Here is an 18,934-nt window from a genome sequence, read left to right on the forward strand (position 1 = left end):
AGGTAAATGCTTTTAAAACTGATAATAACTATTTAAAAAGTAATGGTTTTTAATTTAAGCAGAAAATACCTAAATTGTTCTGAAAATATGGAAAAGAGTGTATTACTGAGGATTATTTTGGTTACAAAATGCAAAAAAAGAAAACTGATTCAAATTGTCATAAGGAGCGAGGCTTCCTTAATAACTCACAAAGCTGAACAATCCAGAGATGGTCTCATTTCAGGCATGGCGTAATCTGGTGGCTTGCCAGTGTCACTTTCTGCTCCGTTTTATGCAAAGTCATCTTAAAGCTGGCTCTCTTCCTGGCCTCACGATGCTCCAAGTAGGTCCTGGGACGATGTGCTTACTTATTTACACCTGTATCAAAAGGAAAGTGTCATTGTCCCTGAATTTTCAGGAAAATTAAAAGTCAAAGTTTTACCATGATTATACAGCTAGGGGCTTATGCCAAGCTTTGAACTGTGCTCAAGGAGAATGGAACATACTGACTCGAGTCACCTAGATCGTGTCACCTCCCCATAGTACAGGTTAGCAGGAGAGAGAAGAGCTAGAAATAACAGGAATTCTGTGGCAGAGACATTTACGGCACACCGAATATCCATTGCGCCCCAGCTGTGTGGTTATGCAGACACATGGGGCTACCTCTGCCCGTGCGTGGGCTGTGAATGGAAAAGACGTGTGCGCTCTTCAAACGAGGCATTCAGGGCAATGCACTGTCCTCTAACTTGCTCTTCTCCTCACCTCACGCTGACCTGGATTGGGTATCTACCATGAATAAGAAACGGTCCTTTCAGCGTGAAGCCACTGAGATTTCAGGGCTGACCTCTCGCTGCGGCAAACTTAGGCTGTGCTAACCCATCAGATTCCCACGTGAGAACCCATCGTTACTGAGGGAAATGGAATCTGAAACCTCAAAACGTCTGCTTCCTGAGGCCCCTCCAGTAGCTGACGCTAAAGCCCATCTTTCTCTGCCTCTGAGAATTGGTGCGGCCACTGGAGGCCATGGCCCTGGCCTGCCTGCTAGAGCTGACTCAACCATTCTGTGCAAGGTGGTCCATCTCCTTGGGCTCAGGAGGTGAGTTCTCATCTCCAAAATAAGGAACTTAATAGACACTTTAGAGAGTTGCTGTGACCGTTATGTGAGGTCGTGTAGAAACGCCCAGGTGAGGGGATAAGCAGCTCCTAATGAGTGATAGGTGCTGTGTTGGGGCTGAGCAGTCAGAGCCAGGTGGGGCTGTACAGTCCAGCCAGCTGGTGGCCACTGTTCTCTCTCCCTTCCGCTCTGTCCATTTGTCTCAGTCTGTCTAGCACCTTCCCACCTTTAATCCCCCTTAGAGAAAGTCACAGTATGAAAACTGGCATCGCTCTACGTGAATTCCTGTACAGAACAATGGATGGGGAGATGCAAGATGACCTCAATCTGAGGCACAGGCTGGATATCCTCACAAGCATTGGAACATTTCCCGGGTCACTTTCCAGGGGAAAGACCCCCACACTGCCCCAGACGGTGAGGGGAATCGAAATCCTGTAGAATAGGAAAAGGGGTCAGAGTGACCCAGAACAAACTGATGGGAATGGAGACGATAGCTGTTCAGGACAAAAAGGTGTCATTGAATAAAAGGGAGAAAGAGCTAAAAAGAGCAGTGTTGCATTTTCAAGCTGAGTTCACCACATATTGGCTCTCCCTTTTCTATTCTCAAGTAAACAAGCTCTGCCTCTTCCAGTACAGTGTGGTGGCTAAGAGCAAGGTTCCGGAAGTCAGACGACCTGGTCAAACTCTGACCTTCACCATATGCCAGCTATCAGACAGGTTAAATCGTGGAGTCTCAATGCCTTTGTTTATAAAATTGTGACAGTGTACCCATCTCATGGGTTATTTCAGTGGTTAAATGAGTCCATCTATTTCAAGCTCTTAGCAGATAGAGGACGTAGTGTATAAGCAATGTTGTCATTGTCATATCATCGTCATCATCATCACCAGCCATCATCATTCTCTGTCTTCATTATGGCAACAGTTTTAGTCACAAAAGCTAAAACCTCATACTGGGAATTTCCGTCCCTTCCACCAGAAGTCAAGGAAGACCACGGCTGCAGAGTGTCCCTGGCCTTTTCAGAAGTTGCAGGAAACCCAGCTCTATCACCATGACTTGTTTAAGGACAAACCACTTAAGCTCAGGACCCAACACATGTCTAGTCTGATTGTTCAAAGGCCACACTAGAGTCCCTGCTCCAAGTCTGGCCCGTCACCCACCAGGACTCGGTGGGGTGCTGGGAGGAGGGATCTGACCACTCTGAGCACAGCCCTTGGGCCCATGAAAACCAGATGCCCGCTTGCCATTAACCAACTGTGTGGTTTTGGCCAATTAATTCTTCCTTCTCTCCCAGGGGATTGTAGAACTGCCCAAACGTGATGTAAGGATTAACAGATCATACAAGTAGGATGTTTGCACAGTGCCAAATGAAGGCAGTAGTAATAGCCAACTACTTTTACTCCTTTGGTGTTTCTTCATGATCCCATCTCTGCAGACTTTCTAACTGTGGGTCGTCAAAAATGGATAGATTTGTATTCTTTAACTTTCATGGAAGTTACAATAAAAATGTCGGAAAATGGGCTGGGTCATGCATAGACTTCTCCTGGACCCCAGTAGAGACTGTGCAGGTTGACGCCAAAATATCAGTGCGCGTTCCTGGGGTTCAAGTGTTCATGCAGTGAAAAAAGAAAAGGCCCACCTCTTCAACCGTTTCTGTATCTTGCCTGCAGGGGAGGTCTTGCCCCATGCCTGGCTGACACAGGCTGTTTCTGATCCCGTTTATGAGTACACGTATTAGAATATGTGAGGTAAGCCTGGCCTGGCTTACTCAGAGAGCTCACCCTGGCTGCTGGCAATCACCGCTGATTCCTAGGAGCTCTCCAATCACCTGTTTCATCAATCCCACAGCTGAACCGGATTTTCATGCCAAGCCTTGCAGTGTGTAGTTTTTCAAACTCTGGGGAGGACAGGGCCTCTCCTTCTTAGAAACTGGTATATTTACCCATTTTTCCCTTTCGCAGCAGAGTCTCGACTTCCTTGTCTTGTGAAAGCCTGTGTTTATTAGATTCTTCTTCATAGTCCACGTCTCTTGCTGTCTTAGAGCTGTGGCAAACGCAGACACCATATCTCAACCGGAGGAAGAAAAGTAGCCATCATTCTTAGAAGTGGTGCCATTTGGTTTCATTCTGAGAACGGTCCGAGGCTGGCTAACTCCTTTCTCTGTCATTCTGTCTGTCACCCCACTCTACAGAGCCCCAAGCTGGGCTGGACAAGATTGAAAAGGAGGGTGTTGTTGGGTTACACTGCTCTTCAGGTTCCTTCATGTCTAGAAAGTTGTGAGTTCTAAATAGATATGCTGATGACTGTATTTCTGAGACCATTTTGGTAACTGAGTCTTTTCATCCTTAAAACTAAATATGTAATGAAAAGAAAGGCCAAACACTCTTACCAAATACTAAATTGTATTCTGTGATCCTAAAGTCAAAACATATCCCATCTATACAAAAGGGGGCGGGGGAGTTAACCACTTGTAATGACAAAGCTTTGATGGAAAAATCTGAATTTTTCATACAGATAGTTCTTTTCTGTATGGGATGAGAGAAAAATTGATGATTTTTTTTATGCAATACTTACTGGAAAACAATGAAGTAAAGAAAATGGTGTAACCCTCATTATAGGTTTATCCATGTCCACAGTAGCTGAGCTAAATCTCTGAGGCTTTAACTGCCCAAAGTGTGAGACCATCATACCTTTTTGTATAGCAATTGAGTTCTGTTTTGGAAGGAGAAAACTTTTTGTAAATTTGAAACCTAAATTTGGTTTGAAAACATATTTTGGTTTATTCTATTCTGTAATTTAATAAATTATATGGTTAGTGCCTCTAAATAAGCAAAATGTATATTCATTACAGTCTAATTCAGCTAAATTATATTGGGCCCACAATATCAAATATTAAAGAAATACTTTAACTTAAAAAAATAACACTTAAAGTACTTCTATAATAGGCAAATTCATCGAGAAAGAAAATAGATTAGAGTTTACAAGGGGCTGCAGGGGAGAGAAATGGGGAGTTTTTGCTTAATGGATATAAAATTTCTGTTTTGGGTAATGGAAAAGTTTTGCAAACAGATAGTGGTGATAATTGTACAACATTATGGATGTAATTAATCCACTGAAATATACACTTAAAAATGGTTAAATGACAGTTTATATTATATATTTTACACAAGAAAAATAAATCATTTAAGATACAAAATAAATAAGAATGATTCAAAAACTAGAATATATACTCCCAGCATTATAACACTATATTTTCTTTTAGAAATTCTGGCCTCTGTCATATGATCAAAAATAAATATTAGAAAACAAAGATCACTTTAGCAATGTTTTTGATATTACTTGTAGAACCCAACTGAATTTGCTCAAAAACAATTAGAGCCAGTATGAGAATAAAGTAAGTTAACAGTTATAAATAAATATACAAAATTCACATGCTTTTATATATTATCATTTTTAGAAAGCATATTGAAATAAAATGATCCTACACAAATAGTTATAAAATATAAAATTCCTTTGAGTAAACCTCACAAAACTATGAAAAATACAATAAAGCTTTTCCGAGGAGCTTAATTAAAAACAAGAAAAATTGAAGAGGTGTATATTTCTAATGGAAAGATTCAGTAGCAAAGATGAAAATTTTCCCCAAAATTATTCTCTAAATTTATTGGAATTTTTATCAAAGTGCCATGCATAGTTTTTGACCTGACCAAGTTATTTGAAAGTTTGTCTCAAAGTATATTTGGTTAAGAATAATCAAGAAAATATTGAGAAAGAATAAGGAGAGGTGCTTGAATTCTGCTACATTAAAACACATAAAGTTATAATCATGAAGAAAAGTATTATATTTTTAGGGAAATATGCAAAGTATATTCATAACTGTTTTAAAGCGGTGAAACCAAGCATTGGTTTTTTTAGTGGAATAAAATCCTATGTCTGCATATTCCTATGGAAGAGTCTATACTGTTACCATCTGAATGTATAGACTTCCAACGTGCTCTCTGTTTACATTTTATTCTATAAAATGAGATCATGGTGAAAATATGCTTTATAACCTACTTCTTTACTTCTCTGTATCTTACAAATATTTTTTGATTATTAACATATTTTTCTAATAGATGACTTTAATAACTGCCTAATTTTCTATTGTATGGATATACTAGATCTTAGTTAAATAAGCCATTGCTTTCAAAACATTTCTATTGTTTCTAATTATAAACAAAAATAGTTATAGCATCCTTTCATGTAACTCTTTCTGCACGGCTGCTTGCTTCCTTGGACTGAATGCCCAAAAGTGAAATTGCTGGGTCAAGTGTTACATGCTTATTGTTCTAGAAAGATTGTGATGGTTCATAATATGATATCGATGACAGTGCCTCTTTTCTCAAACCTGATTCCACACTAAGTATTATTTTTCAAAAAAATTTGTTAATATTCAAAACTGTAAGTAGTGCTTTATTTCATTTGATTATCAGTGAAGTTTATCTTCCTATCACCCTTATGACTGGCTAGTTTGCACTTTATTCTATAGAAAATGGAATTAAATTTGTATTGTCCATTTGTATTTATTAATTTGTGTATTGTTAGTCACAGCCTTTGCCCCTTTTTTAATTAGAGGATTCAACTTTTATTTGTTTGTGATAGCTATTTGCATATCAAGGATATTAACATTCATAGCATATGTCAGAAATATCTTTTGGAATTTATTGGTTGCTTTTGTGTTTTGTTTGGTGTTTCCAGTTTTAAAAGAAGAAGTAGAAATATTTTCATTGTTTGATTCCACAGTAATGAATCATAACTAATAGTAGAAAATGTTCTCACTTTGCAAAAATTATAGCAATAATGGATTTCGTGCTTGAGAAAAATCATACATGTAACATAACAATCTAAGATGAGTAAGTTATACCACTTTGACTTTAAAATATATTTTCCTTATTCTTCAGCAATTTCTATATATCTGGAAGCTCTATTGCTGATTATACTTGAACGCAGTAAGCAGTACAATAGAAAGCCAATTTTCTGAATAGAAAGGTTTCACTCATTGATCTATAATGTCAGTAGATTTCTCATGTAAGACCCTTTTCAAAACCTTAAATCTTGAGTTCACCATCCTCACTTTATGTCTTGACAATAGCTTTCAGGCCATCAAAACAAGAATAAACACATTTCTTCTCTTTCAACCTACAGAGTCATATTCTCTTTATATCCGTTAACATACTTTCTCAAAAGAAAAAAGTTTTGTTTCAAGAAAAAATAAACCCTCTTTTTTACTTAATTCTACTGGGACATTAAGGACAAAAAGACTTCCAGCTTAATGGTGCATCTTAATTCCCCAAGAATGGGGAAGAAAAGTAGGAGAGGAACTGAAGTGGAAATGGGCAAAGTAAAAAATCTGCCTCGGGTCAAGTTCAGGGGCTCCTCCGCACATGCCCTGTTTTACTTCATAGCAGCTGCCGAGGCCTTAGAGCCATTCCTGGTCATTCAGGAGGTCTCAGGGTTCCATTTCAGATGCCATTAAGAGTAACAGTTCATGCATTTTACTTGTCAGCCACTGCCAATCCAATAACATTTATCATAACCATGCTCATTCAGTGAGGGTGGTAATGAAATGAAATAATTATTTCCTAACAGTTATTATTATTATTATCCATGGTGAGAGAGATAATTAATTTATCCCCAAGTGATCAATTAACTATACAGAAGTTTGATACACACACACATATATAAATGCAAAAGTTTTATACACACACACACACACACACACACACACACACATACACACACGTATATAAAGTTTACTCTTGAATCAATATATTCTATATGGAAACATTCTAACATTGGTGGTAGATGAGCATACTCTACCCTGTTTTGTTGAAAGCTCCAGCATGCACACCCTAAAAGAAGACAAGTGTGGTAAACCAGCATTCAGTAGCCACTACGGCTACCAAAATCTGTTCTGCAGTCACCAGATGGGCCCTGCCCGCGCTCAGATAGGTATCTGTTCTAATACCTCCAACAGGTTCTCCTACTTGTGATTTTACATCGTCAGCACAAAGGCTTTCTTGAAAAAAAACAAAACAAAGTGCAATGAGAATTGTATACACTCAATGATACATTTATTTGAATATTATCAGAAGATAATATTCATGCACTTGTGTTTCAGTGTTGAGCCCTTCTTCACTAAGTTTATCAGCTGGCAGCTGGATGTGGGTACGGCTGTGAGTCCTCTTTAGGAAGTGGGCTGAGAGGGATGAGTAGAGAGAAACAGCAGAAACCCAGGATCCTAAACATCCGATTCTGTCAGCTTGACAAAGCAACCAGGGACCTGGGGATCATTTAGCTCGGGGGGAAAGTACTACAGTGTCACCCTCTTACACATCTGCACACATCTGCATACTTCTGCCCACCACTTCTGAATGATCCCAAGAAAAACATATACACAATGATGAAACCTTTTAGGAGACTATTTCTATACTACCTGGAACTTTGGTTACATATCACTCTATGAGCTGGAGCAGAACTAGTAGCAAAAGGACTCCTTTATCCGAGAGGGGGCGTCTCCAGCCTGCTGTCCCCTCTCCTAGAATGCTCGCCACCTATGTGACCTCACCTCTCGCTCTGTGCGTGTGTCTGGGAGCCTTCGCTCCTCTCCAGACCGGGCTGAATGCCCCTTTTGATTGGCGGTTTAAATACCTCGCCCTTTTATGAACACTTATCACACTTGCAGTATTTGTTTGGTATCTTCTTCCATATTACATTTAAGCCCCAGGGGGATGAGGACCACAATTGTCTTCTTCAAGTCTGTATTTCCAATCCCTAAAATGGTGACGGGTACAGAATACATTCTCAATAAACTTTTGATGGATGAGGATTAAGTAAACTAATGTATGCGAAGTGTTCACTTTAATTCCTGGTATGTAGAGGTGCTTGGTACATGTTAGCTGCCTGTGTGTGAGCCGTGACAGATCTGTGCAGTTCTGACCCCTTAACATGTTGAGTTTCACTGGTCAACTCTTTGAAAGAATGTTCACTGCCTGTAATCCTCGGAACAGCCTTTCCGCAGGTTCCCGCTTCTCCTCTGTTGAATGAGCTGCTCACTAGGCCGGGTTTGGTAACTGGGCTTCTGGAAGAGGCAACACAACTTTTAGGTTGGATAGGAACAGCAGAAGGGTCCCCGCTGCTGGCCGTGAGATGCTCACATGCCCTTCCCCTCTCCACTCGGCCCTTGAGTATCTCATTACAACAGCTTTTAGGCTAAATTATAGCTTCCTACTTTTAGTTGTTTTTCAGAATATGTGGTATGGCCTGCAGCGTATCTAAATGCTGTAGTATGAAGCCACCGTGCAAACAAATTCCACAGTATATTGAGATTGGTGCCCTGAGTTAAAACTGAGCCATCTCCACTCATTACATTTGTATTTGCTTTCAACCCAACAAGAATATAGTCTGAACTGCACTAGAAATTGTGGGGCTGCCCTGAGGTGTGTTCATGCCCCAACCCCCATTTTGTTGCAGGAGGGAATGAAACTGGCCACACTGTATTTTTAAAAACTTGTTTGTGATTCCAGAGGAAATAGCTGTGAACCCACTAAATGATACCTTATAGTCTTGGATTCATAATTGAAAATTCAGTTTGGTTCAAACTTATCCTAAGTGTCACCCTTATGACTGGCTAGTTTGCACTTTATTCTGTAGAAAATGGAATCCACAGGCGGGCGGGGGGACTCTGGACTTTTTGAGCAGATGGTGAGATCATCAGATTTGCTCTAGGAAGATTAATCCAGCAGCCTGTGAAAAGACAGGCTAGAAGAGTGGAGAAAGACAGAAAGAGGCGAGGTGTATTAGGAGGGTGTGACAGTGCGCCAGTGGAGGGGCTGGGACCAGAGGACAGGTGGTTAGGATGGAGACCCAGGACCTGAAGAATAAAGGGAGGATGGAGACTTAGTACCTAAGGAGTGGATGTGGGGACGCGGAGGACAGAGGAATGGAGGGGTAGGGATGGAGAGGCCACAGGAGTGGGAGTGAGGAGGAGGAGGAGGAGGAGGAGGAGGACATACGTTCAACAGATACTATTAATACAAAGACAGAACAAGATGACTTTGCAACATGAGGAATGTGAGGGATGAGAAACAGATTTTGACCCCGGGTGGCTGAGAACCTGGCCGTGTCATTTCTAAATATGGGGGACACAGGACAAAGAGAAAGCTCATGGGGGAAACTTATCCTTGGAACAAACTGGATTTGAGGTGCTGGCGAGATCCAGGCTATTGCCCATGCGACCTGGAGCTCAGGGATGATGTCAGGCCTGCCCACAGGTATGCTGACAGAGGTGTCACCCGTTTTGATAACCTGGTTCCTTCGTCCCTCCATAAATGAAACGTAGTTTAAGCTCATAGTCAACCCTTCTTTTCAGAAGGTAGAACATCTTAGAAATAAGAGCCTTTGACTTTGTCTTGCAGTTGTCTGGGGCATCACAGTTTATCAGTCACCACCTTGGATTCCCGTCTATAACAGGCGCTTTATATAGTTCTATTTAAATCTCAGAACTTTTAGTCATCTTAGAAAGTAATAACAGGTTCCCATGATTGAGGAAACTGGGACCAAGAAACTGAGGGGGTGGGGGGTGGGGTGGGGGGTCAAGCTCATGCAGCCACTTATCTGTGTCCTGGCTCCAGCCTCTGAATCCCCGGCTCAGGAAGGAGCAAGAGGGGACCACCGGGCACTTCCTGTCTCTGCAGCACAGCTTGTTACTGTGCATTCACAAGAATTCTTTAAAACCATTTTGTTTCTTTGGACTCTTGTGGTTATTAACTGTTTATTCCTTTTAGAGTTGTAAATATTTAAAAATTTTGCTTTTCTTCCCTACATTCTTGAGAGTCTACACACAGTCAGTTTGTGTTCACTTCAACCAAGAACATTCTCGGTGTTTGTAACCAGCCTACGGTTTCCACTCACACATACCACACCCAGCCCCCTTTTTCACATAAAGGTTTGCTTCATGGTAATGGTTTTACGACTAGTGTGGATTGTTAACTGAAAACAGACCGTTGCACAAAAATGTATGTGTTGTTCAAGGGGTCCTTTGATTCCTGTGATGCTAACCCGCCTTTTCTCTTTCATGCTACCTGTCCATCACCGCCTCTTCTGTGAGGTGCAAAGAGCTGCTCTCTTAGGAATGGTGAGGAATCAGTACCGGTCAGGAGCTCAGATAATACACCAGCAAGAGCCTGTTTATAGCGTCAAGGGCCGCCGTGCATCATTCAAAGCTGTAATGACAAAGGCTGATCCCACTGATGATCTCCAGTAGAGTTCAGTTCAGTTACATGGTCTACGCGTCGATTCACCTTATAATTGTAACTCAGTGCTTCTGACTTTTGGCCTGTTCCTTTTCCTGCCGCCTAGATGCTTTGAACCTCCGAAACCGCCAGGTCATCTGCGTGACTCTCAAGGTTCTCCAGCACCTGGTGGTGTCAGCTGAGATGGTGGGAGAAGCTTTGGTGCCCTATTACCGTCAGATCCTCCCCATCCTGAACATCTTTAAGAATATGAATGGTGAGTTTTCCCAGGAGTCAGAATGCCTTGTAAGCCCTGAAAAAAGGGAGTGGTTTGATATGAAGTTAATTAGCCACATGTTTAGGACTTATTATTGCAGATAAACCAAGATCCATTTGGAGATCTAAGCAGCATAACCGCCCCCCCCCCGCCTCCTGCCACCCCCGAGGGAAACGGGAAAATGAGCTATTCCATTTATTACTCCGGACACGTACAGCTTACTTATTTGGTACAGAATGCTGACACACTTCTACAATCTTGCAATGAGTAAATTGCAAATTTTTAAATTAGCTTTATGAATACTTCAGTAGGTTTTGAGTTTATCCTTTCTCTTGATAGAATTCTACCTTTAGATCTTTCCAGTTAAAATTTCAGTCTTTATTGATTTAAGATGAATTTTTAAAGCAATATTATTAAAATCTGGTACAGGTGGTTTGGAGAGTTTTAATATATGTTCTTCCATTGCTAAAACATAAATAGAAAAAAATATAATTTGTTGCTACTTCGTAGATGGTGAGTACTGTTTAAAATACATGTGTATGTGTGTGTGTGTGCGTGTGTGTGTGTGTGTGCTGATACATTTATTTTAAAAAACTATTATTTTGTAAGTTTTAGAAAGCAGCAAGGAACCCAAGATGAATCTGCTTTACACTAACAAGGGTATTAGCAAGTTGTGATTTCTTGGCAGTAAGTAAACGTACATTGACAGTGCGAGTTTCCTTTCTGCCTATTGAAATGATGTGAAACTAATTTTCTTTTATGTTGCTAACTTTGAAGTTCTATACTTCCCATGGCTTAAGTAAACATTTGAAGTTAATTCCTGGTAGCCATGTAAACAAATTAGTAATTTAGTAGAACACGGTATGACATTTTTGCAACATGTTCTACAATGAGTGCATTGTACATGCAAAAAAAAAAAAGGAAAGAAAAATCAAGAAACTGAGTGTATGGCAGCTCCCACCACAAACAAATCCTTTTTTTGGAATCACTATTTTTTATATTATTCCTAAATTTCTTTTAGGAGTCTAGTTAATCAGACAGACTCTTCAGGAAATCATGGAATCCTCAGAAACTCTTTAGCGCTCTTACAATAATTCTAGGACCTCCTTATATGTTTAATAATAAACATAGTGGAAAGGACTTTAACTGGGGTTATGGGAGCTTAAGAATGCTGGTAATGGAGTGAGCTGCTATCCATTCCAAATATCTGCAGAGCTGTGGAGTTAATGCGGGCATTCATACGGGATGGTTACTCTTTCAGGAAAGTGGAAATTGGGTGTTAGTAATTGAGTATCTTATGGTCTAAACTGAAGGTTTTAGTGACAGCATTTCTACTATAAGGAAACTAATTGTTAAACATTCTTGATTCATAATCAGTTTTTTTTCTGTAGCCATTAAATGTAGGTTCTAATTAACTTGAGAGAGATAGAGATAATAGAGGTAGAAATATAGATGGAGGGGTGGTAGAGATAAAGATTAGAGAGCTGGAGTCCTTAAAGAAATAGAAGAATCAGGGAACAGCCACCCCCAAAAGGCCCAGATATTTTTGAGGTGTGTGACTTGCAATTGTTTCCTCCTTAATCCTCACAGAAACCTACGATATCTGCACTATCACTATTTCCATGTTTTCACTGTCAAAGTTGCCTCTCTGTAACTTCTCTCGTATGTGCACATTTGCTTCTGTCCTGACCGTCACGGAAGCTGAGAGCTAACACACCTCCCTCCCTCGCTTGGGAGGAGGTCCCTACGGTAGCACTAAGCTAATGCTTTTGTCGTCCCATGGTAGAATCTGGAACTTGAATATACGCTTCATGTCGTATCTTCTTGTATAAAAGAACAACAGCGACATGCAAGAGACAATTAGAACCCCCCCTCATCCTCCAGGAGACCTGTAAGGAGGAAGAGGCCCTGCCACAAGGGCAGACAAGTCTCCCTGGGAGCCTGAGATTATCACTTAGAAACACCTGGCTTCTGCCTCTTCCTCACTATCCCTTTTATTTCAGTCTTTAACTCACAGATGTTCATATGCTTAACAAAATAAGTGATTGGCTTTAGGCATATATCCCTATTTAGATTTTATCAATGTGGGGAATTTACAGTTTCTGCCATAGTCTCTACCATAGCCTTAATTGGGTCCAAACATGGCTAATTATTTTGGAATATTACTAAATGTATTCACCAGGAATTTGACATTCAGCCATTTTCTGCTTAATATCTTTCTGATATTTGAGGCACGAAAGGTATTAGCTTCAGCTTCATTTTCTACTTAACCTAGAAACCTATCAATCAGTACAATGCTAGAATGCAGTGTGCTGTATTTCCAAAGGGTCAAATTACAAAATTGGAGCATTACAGCTAGAAAACTGAAAACCATTCTTCCAAGTGGCTGTGTTGCCATAGATCGGTTCTATAAGAAGAAGCTTATCGCAGGATTTCCAATTACAGTAGTATTTTCACTGTAAAAATAATTTAGCTTTAATAACATTCTCATAAACCCTGCTTTATGATCGTAGATCTCTTATTCATATTCACAGAACCTTATATACTTAATTTGAGCAGATGTATTTGGTAACAGGTATATTTATTTACACTTAAATATATTAGAAGTTTACAGCATGTAGCATTAGAAGAAAATTTCATGCTCAGTTCAATGTATTTGAGAACAATTTTACCCGTTTCTGCTTCCTCTTTTCTTTACTCATCTTTCATGTAGATCAATGTCTTATTAAATTCAAATATGTTTCTTTCATGTCCCACAACAAAATCCTTTTGAGAATGAGACCAGATATAAATGACAGAAAGAAAGAAGAAGAATGAAGGACAGAATATTCCTTCTAACGTAATAACCTGTCCTTGAAGCACGAGTTTTGACTTAATCTGCTGCCTGCTCCCTGTGGTACTTTCTGTCCTATTTAACATCAGGGGGACTTCCTCTGAAACCACCGTCAGTGGGGCTGAGTAGCTGGGGACTGGACATTTAAGTGCCGTCCAGGGTAAGGAGCCTCAGGCCTGGAGCCTTCTCAGGGAACCAGAGGGAAATAAAGAAGCGTGCAGGGAGGAGCAGACGATGCTGGTGGCAGCGATCTCTGCCCCGTCTACACTTCTGTGGGTGTTAAAACTTATAACCAGCCCCACAGAATCAATCCTGTCCTGGGATAAAGAGTGGCTTTATCATTCTACTTATGAGTCCTATTTTTCCACAGGGTTTCGTTAGGCTATAGTTAAAAATACAATAAAGTAAATCTAAGGTGTGAATTGTAATGTGGCATGAAGAGTAACATTTCAGAGCCAGGGAGATGTGAGCTTAGGCAAATCATGTAACTTCTCTGAACTTAAATTTCTTCATCTATACAAAATAGCTGTAACCTTGCCTTCTTTGTAGGGCTGGTGTGATACTTGGAGACAGTGTATCCATTGCCCTTCATGCAGAGTCATTATTATCATACAACCTTTTATACATATGAAACGTTATATACATACATTACCATGTATTATATACAAACATAATAAATTATTATATAGCGGCATGTGCAGGCGATGGAATGCACCACGTGCCCTGTTGGGTAGCTCGTCGCCTCGGCCCTTCGCTGACCCTGTGAATGAGGCATGGCGCCCTGGGTTCCCAGCTGTGACAATCCCTTCGTTTCATGTCTGATTGCCAAACGCTGGGTACGTGGCCAAAGAAATTAAGAACTCTGGGATTCATTCAAGAATATTGGTTTGCAAGTTCATCCTTTCCTGGCATAACCGTTGAGCTCCAATACGTGACTGATGTTTTGGGGAACACCATGTTTAGAAAAGAGAAGCCTGTGTGTGAGAAAGCGAAGGCACCTGGACCAGGGTCCTTGCTGGGAGATCCAAACTGGCATCTACGCTTTGGGCCTTGTGTTCCTTAATTGTTAACAACGACTTTTGGGGTGTCTAAAATATGCTGTCTTTCCAGTAACTGCTTTGGGGTGAAAGAGAAAGAAGACTTTCTAGAATAGCAATTTCTTGTTTCCTGTGTTCTTTCACAAATGTTATTAACGGTAACATAAAATTAAGATAATCAGAATGTTCAATGTATAGCCTTCAGAGAGGACGCTGTGAAATTAATGATGCAGCGCCGGGCATTTGAGAAGCATGAGCCAGTGAATGGTGTTAAAACATTCACAGCTAACACAGGGGGCTCGGCCGGCAGATAGGGCTATCCAGTAACGTTTTCTGGAGGCAATCCTAATTTTGGCTCCTTTGTTCCTAACTGCACTAACAGTCCGGGAACGGGCTCTACCTGGAACAGTTCCGAGACCCCAGGTAACAGCGACTCTAATGGTACCGTAAGTTTATCTCATGGGATATGCAAGAGGAAATGTAATTTCAGTGAAAGGACATGTTCCCATGTGTGTAGAAATCAGAGCCTTAGCTTTACCCAGGCTAGCTCTGGGACATGTGCCACTGTAGATTCATAAATGTCCATGGAAAAGAGGTTACATTTTTAAATGTAAGGTAAGGCACATTAGAATACATCAAATTTACAAAACTTAGAATGTTTGTACCGGCTCTTTGGCACTGGAATTTAAGTAGTTTCTAAAAAATAGAAACAACTGTTTTATGCTGATAGTCTTTTAAAAGAACTTCTAATGAGAATCTAAGCATTCTTAGTCAGCCTGATTCACAGCCTCCAAGACACTTCTGTGAGTTCTTTGGGGCCTGTTCTCATGGTTCTTTAAAAATGTCGATGAGCTTTTGGGGAGCGGACTGTTGACTGAAAAAGTCTTTCGTTTTTCTGTCTCATAATCAATGTGCAACGACTATGTCATTAGAGCTTTAAGGTGACTTTTGGAATGAAGGTTTGTTCCCCATGGGGTTCTATGCAAGTGTGAGTCCATGGTTTATGTTTTAGAAGTTTACTTCAACCTCCCTTTGAAATCACCAGTTTTATTAGACTTGAAAGCATTTGGATGTTTATTCAAGGAATGAGTTTATTGAGGAAAATGTTAGAACTACCACTCCGCACTTCCTGAAAGTTACATTTGGGATGACCATGTGTGTATCTCTCCCCGTCAGCCTCCCGGAAGTCCCTAGGGAGCCACTCAGGGTGGAACACTGCGTCGCCTGAGTCTGTCCCTGCCCTATCAGCTGGGCAAGAGGGTCAGGCCACGCAGGCTGTAGAACAATACACAGGGGTTCACCTGGTGGGGACCAGGTGATGCAACAATAAGCGTCAAAACAAGAAATGGGACAGTGTGTCGGAGCAAAGGCTCCCGCAGCAGGTTTCCTGGGTTTGAATCCTGGCTCGGAATTTATGAGCTGTGTGACCTTTGAGGGGTTACATAAATACTCTGTGCCTCAGTTCCCTCAATTAGAAAAGCAAGTGGTTAATAAGATTAAAGAGAGCTCTTTGATCTGCAGAGAACTGCAAGGAAATCATTGTGTGGGAGTGTCAGTGGTGAGAGGGCAAGGGCAATGGATGGTGGCATGTGGGTGAATTTGATTTGCAAATTAGCGGTGTTAGGTAAATGCTCCAAGCCTATTATCTGCCTCATGGGGTTGTGTATATATGTGGTTCTGTGCAGTCCTCTCAAGATGTGTAAGTGACATCTACTAGAATAAATATGATAACTTATTAAGGTGATTAGATGCAAAATACATGTTCAAGAGTCAGTATCTTTTTTTTATATATATTCCAGCAGTCAGAAATACAATGCAGAATTTGTTTTTGAGGTGCTAATAATTTCTCCTTGCAGAAGCATTCCAAGGTAGATAAACGTTTTACTGTTCAAGTCTCTCCTGAAAGAGAGTTTTTGCTTTTTTTTGGGTCCTACACTTCATTTCAGAAGAGAGCTGAAGTATGTATCTCATCGAAAGGCCTAATTGGGAAGTTTGCCTAGAATTGCATGCCACCATGGATTATTGGAATCCCATCCTGTTTCCAAGATGGATACCGCGTTTGGTTTCAAATGGCTTTGATGTTTGCAGTTTCTCTGTGTGAATCTTTCCAACCTTAGTGTCCGAGCGTCATCCCGGCTCCCTAGGCTCGCGTGCATTAGCTATGCTGCTCTCGTTTTCCTGCTGTTCCCATCAGGTAACTTTACCTAAAGAGATCAGACTGTTAAAAGAACACTGAATTGCAGTCAAATTCAGTGCCCAGGCACCTACCTGACCGTGCACCACACCTCCCCAGGCCTGGTGTGCCTGGAGCGACGCACGTAGGTAAACCTCATTAATCGTTTCTAATCTGATGTGAAGGGACCACCGTGGTGTGGAATTGAAGGTGGGACTGGAACTGGCTGTCTGGTCCCCCTGCGTGCTTATTGGAATGGGCCACATGACCTACACCCCTGGTTCTTGACCTTGAGCGACCCTCCTAACCCCAGCGCAAAGACTCGTGAGATGCGGCCTCTTTTTTCTCCGGAAGTAAACTCAGACATCACGTTGTCTCAGGAGCTTCCTCGATCCCACTCTGACTAGCAGAAGTCATTGCTCTCCCCCTCGGTCTTCCTGGCGTCTCTTGTGCCGTGTAGAGAGTCTATTCCCTGTGCCCACCTCCTCCACTGGCCTGGGACAGAGTGGGGACAACCGGCCATTTGCTCAACCTGTGGGCAAAGCCATGTTTGAAATGTGCTTTGTCACCCTCCCCTCCCCCTCTGAGGTCCTCTAGGAAATGTCTCCAGACAAAACGGTTCATTCCCGCTGGTTCCCAGTCCTTGGCCAGTACATTCCCCGCTGCCAGCTGGGAAGTGGCATGTTTTGGAATAGATTCCCACCAGTTCAGCTAAGGCCTTTAATATATCCTAAGAGAAATCTGTGTGATGTGCTTTAATGTATTTAAACACTCAGGATGGGCCCCAAATGAGCACACATGCAGATATTCACCCAAGACAAAACTGTTTTTTTCTATCTTTGCAACAGGGTTTTGCTTAATCTGGGCAAAAAAAGAAAAAGAAAAAAAGCAAATAGTGACTTCTAAAGTTTTAATTTAAGGAGGCTCCTGTATTCGGTCTGACTATAATACGCACTTTTTCAATCACCTACACTATCACCCATCCTAACTTGCTGATAATGTAGGTCTTGTTCTCATTTCCTTTATGTGCAAATCTTTCCGGGACACCCGGTGACCTTCCAGAGCTCTCTGTGTGGACATTGCGGAGGAAATGAGAATGTCACCAAGTGTAATTGCTATGTTGAATAATCATTGCTTATGACATCACTACAAGACGAGTTTAGAAGGGGAGTGGAGATCAAAACAGCTCTTTATTCAGTGGGGGAGCCTTTCCCTGACAGTGCGTGAAGCTTAACGGGGCCTTAACTGTTCTTCTCACTGAGTCACACACACAATTGCAGTGCTTAGAATCCATTCTTCAACAGTTCTAACTTGACTTACCTTCTAGTACTGTCCTCCTCCCCCGGCTCAGATCTGCTCCAGGCTGGAAGCGTGTAGTGGGAAAAGGGGGTGTCATGGGCGTCTCCTCTATTTCTCTGCCTCCTGTTATCACTGCCCCCCACCTTGACTATGCAGGTTCTGTCCGCCAGTGCTGTGGGGTGAGGGAGGCTGACAGTGAGGAGAGAGGAGGTGATTCCGTCCTAAGTTGGCATCCACTCCCTGGATCTGGCTGGTGGTTCCGGCTGACTCTCCCGTGGAGCGTGCTGAGGGCTCCCCAGTGGCCCCCGCCATTGACAGGGCTCTCCATGTGAGATGTTTGTGACTCCTTCCTCAGCCTCTTGTGTTCAGGATCCCCCTGCCCTTCTGGAAGCACTGTGGGGACACCTTCAGGCTCTCCAGAAGGTTCCACCAGCCAGGCAGGATTGGGAGCGGAGCACAGTGATAACACCCTTGAGAGCAAGCCCTCTCTGTCTCCCCACGCTGTGTGCTGGCCCTTTAAAAGCCTGGATCTGTCCAGTTGTGGACACTGTCTTCTGAAATCCCCACAGTCACACCACTGGTGACACGCTGGCCCCACACTCACCTTGGCCCCGCAAGTCACACAAGTCGGGGAGCCCCATTTCAGACCCCTGCCACCCCGACTTTGGTGTGCTTGAGCCAAACACGAAACATAGGAAGAACTTTCTACTTAGTATGAAATCAGCTTCCCATTTTTATGTTCTTCAAAAATCTATATTTTTCACATTGACAGAATAGAATGTGTATGTAGCTCAGCATAGGCCTAACCACAATTGAAGGAGGAATTTTTTTTTAATTCACATTTATTGGGGTGATGTTGGTTGGTAAAGTTACATAGGACAAGTGTACGATTCTATAAACATCATGTATATATCACATTGTGTGCTTACCACCCAGAGTCAGTTCTCCTTCC

General features: G+C 41.7%; 1 protein-coding gene across 1 annotated transcript in view; it reads left to right on the plus strand.

Annotated features, from left to right (window-relative positions):
* Positions 1-18,934, plus strand: part of PACRG (parkin coregulated) — a 435,406-nt gene that overhangs the window by 235,598 nt on the left and 180,874 nt on the right. The window contains exon 4 of the mRNA XM_019664256.1: positions 10,491-10,640. Coding sequence (XP_019519801.1) covers positions 10,491-10,640 — 150 coding nt within the window. The remainder of the gene's footprint in view (positions 1-10,490; positions 10,641-18,934) is intronic.

Source organism: Hipposideros armiger, unplaced genomic scaffold, assembly GCF_001890085.2.
Source record: "Hipposideros armiger isolate ML-2016 unplaced genomic scaffold, ASM189008v1 scaffold_418, whole genome shotgun sequence".
Lineage (NCBI taxonomy): Eukaryota > Metazoa > Chordata > Mammalia > Chiroptera > Hipposideridae > Hipposideros > Hipposideros armiger.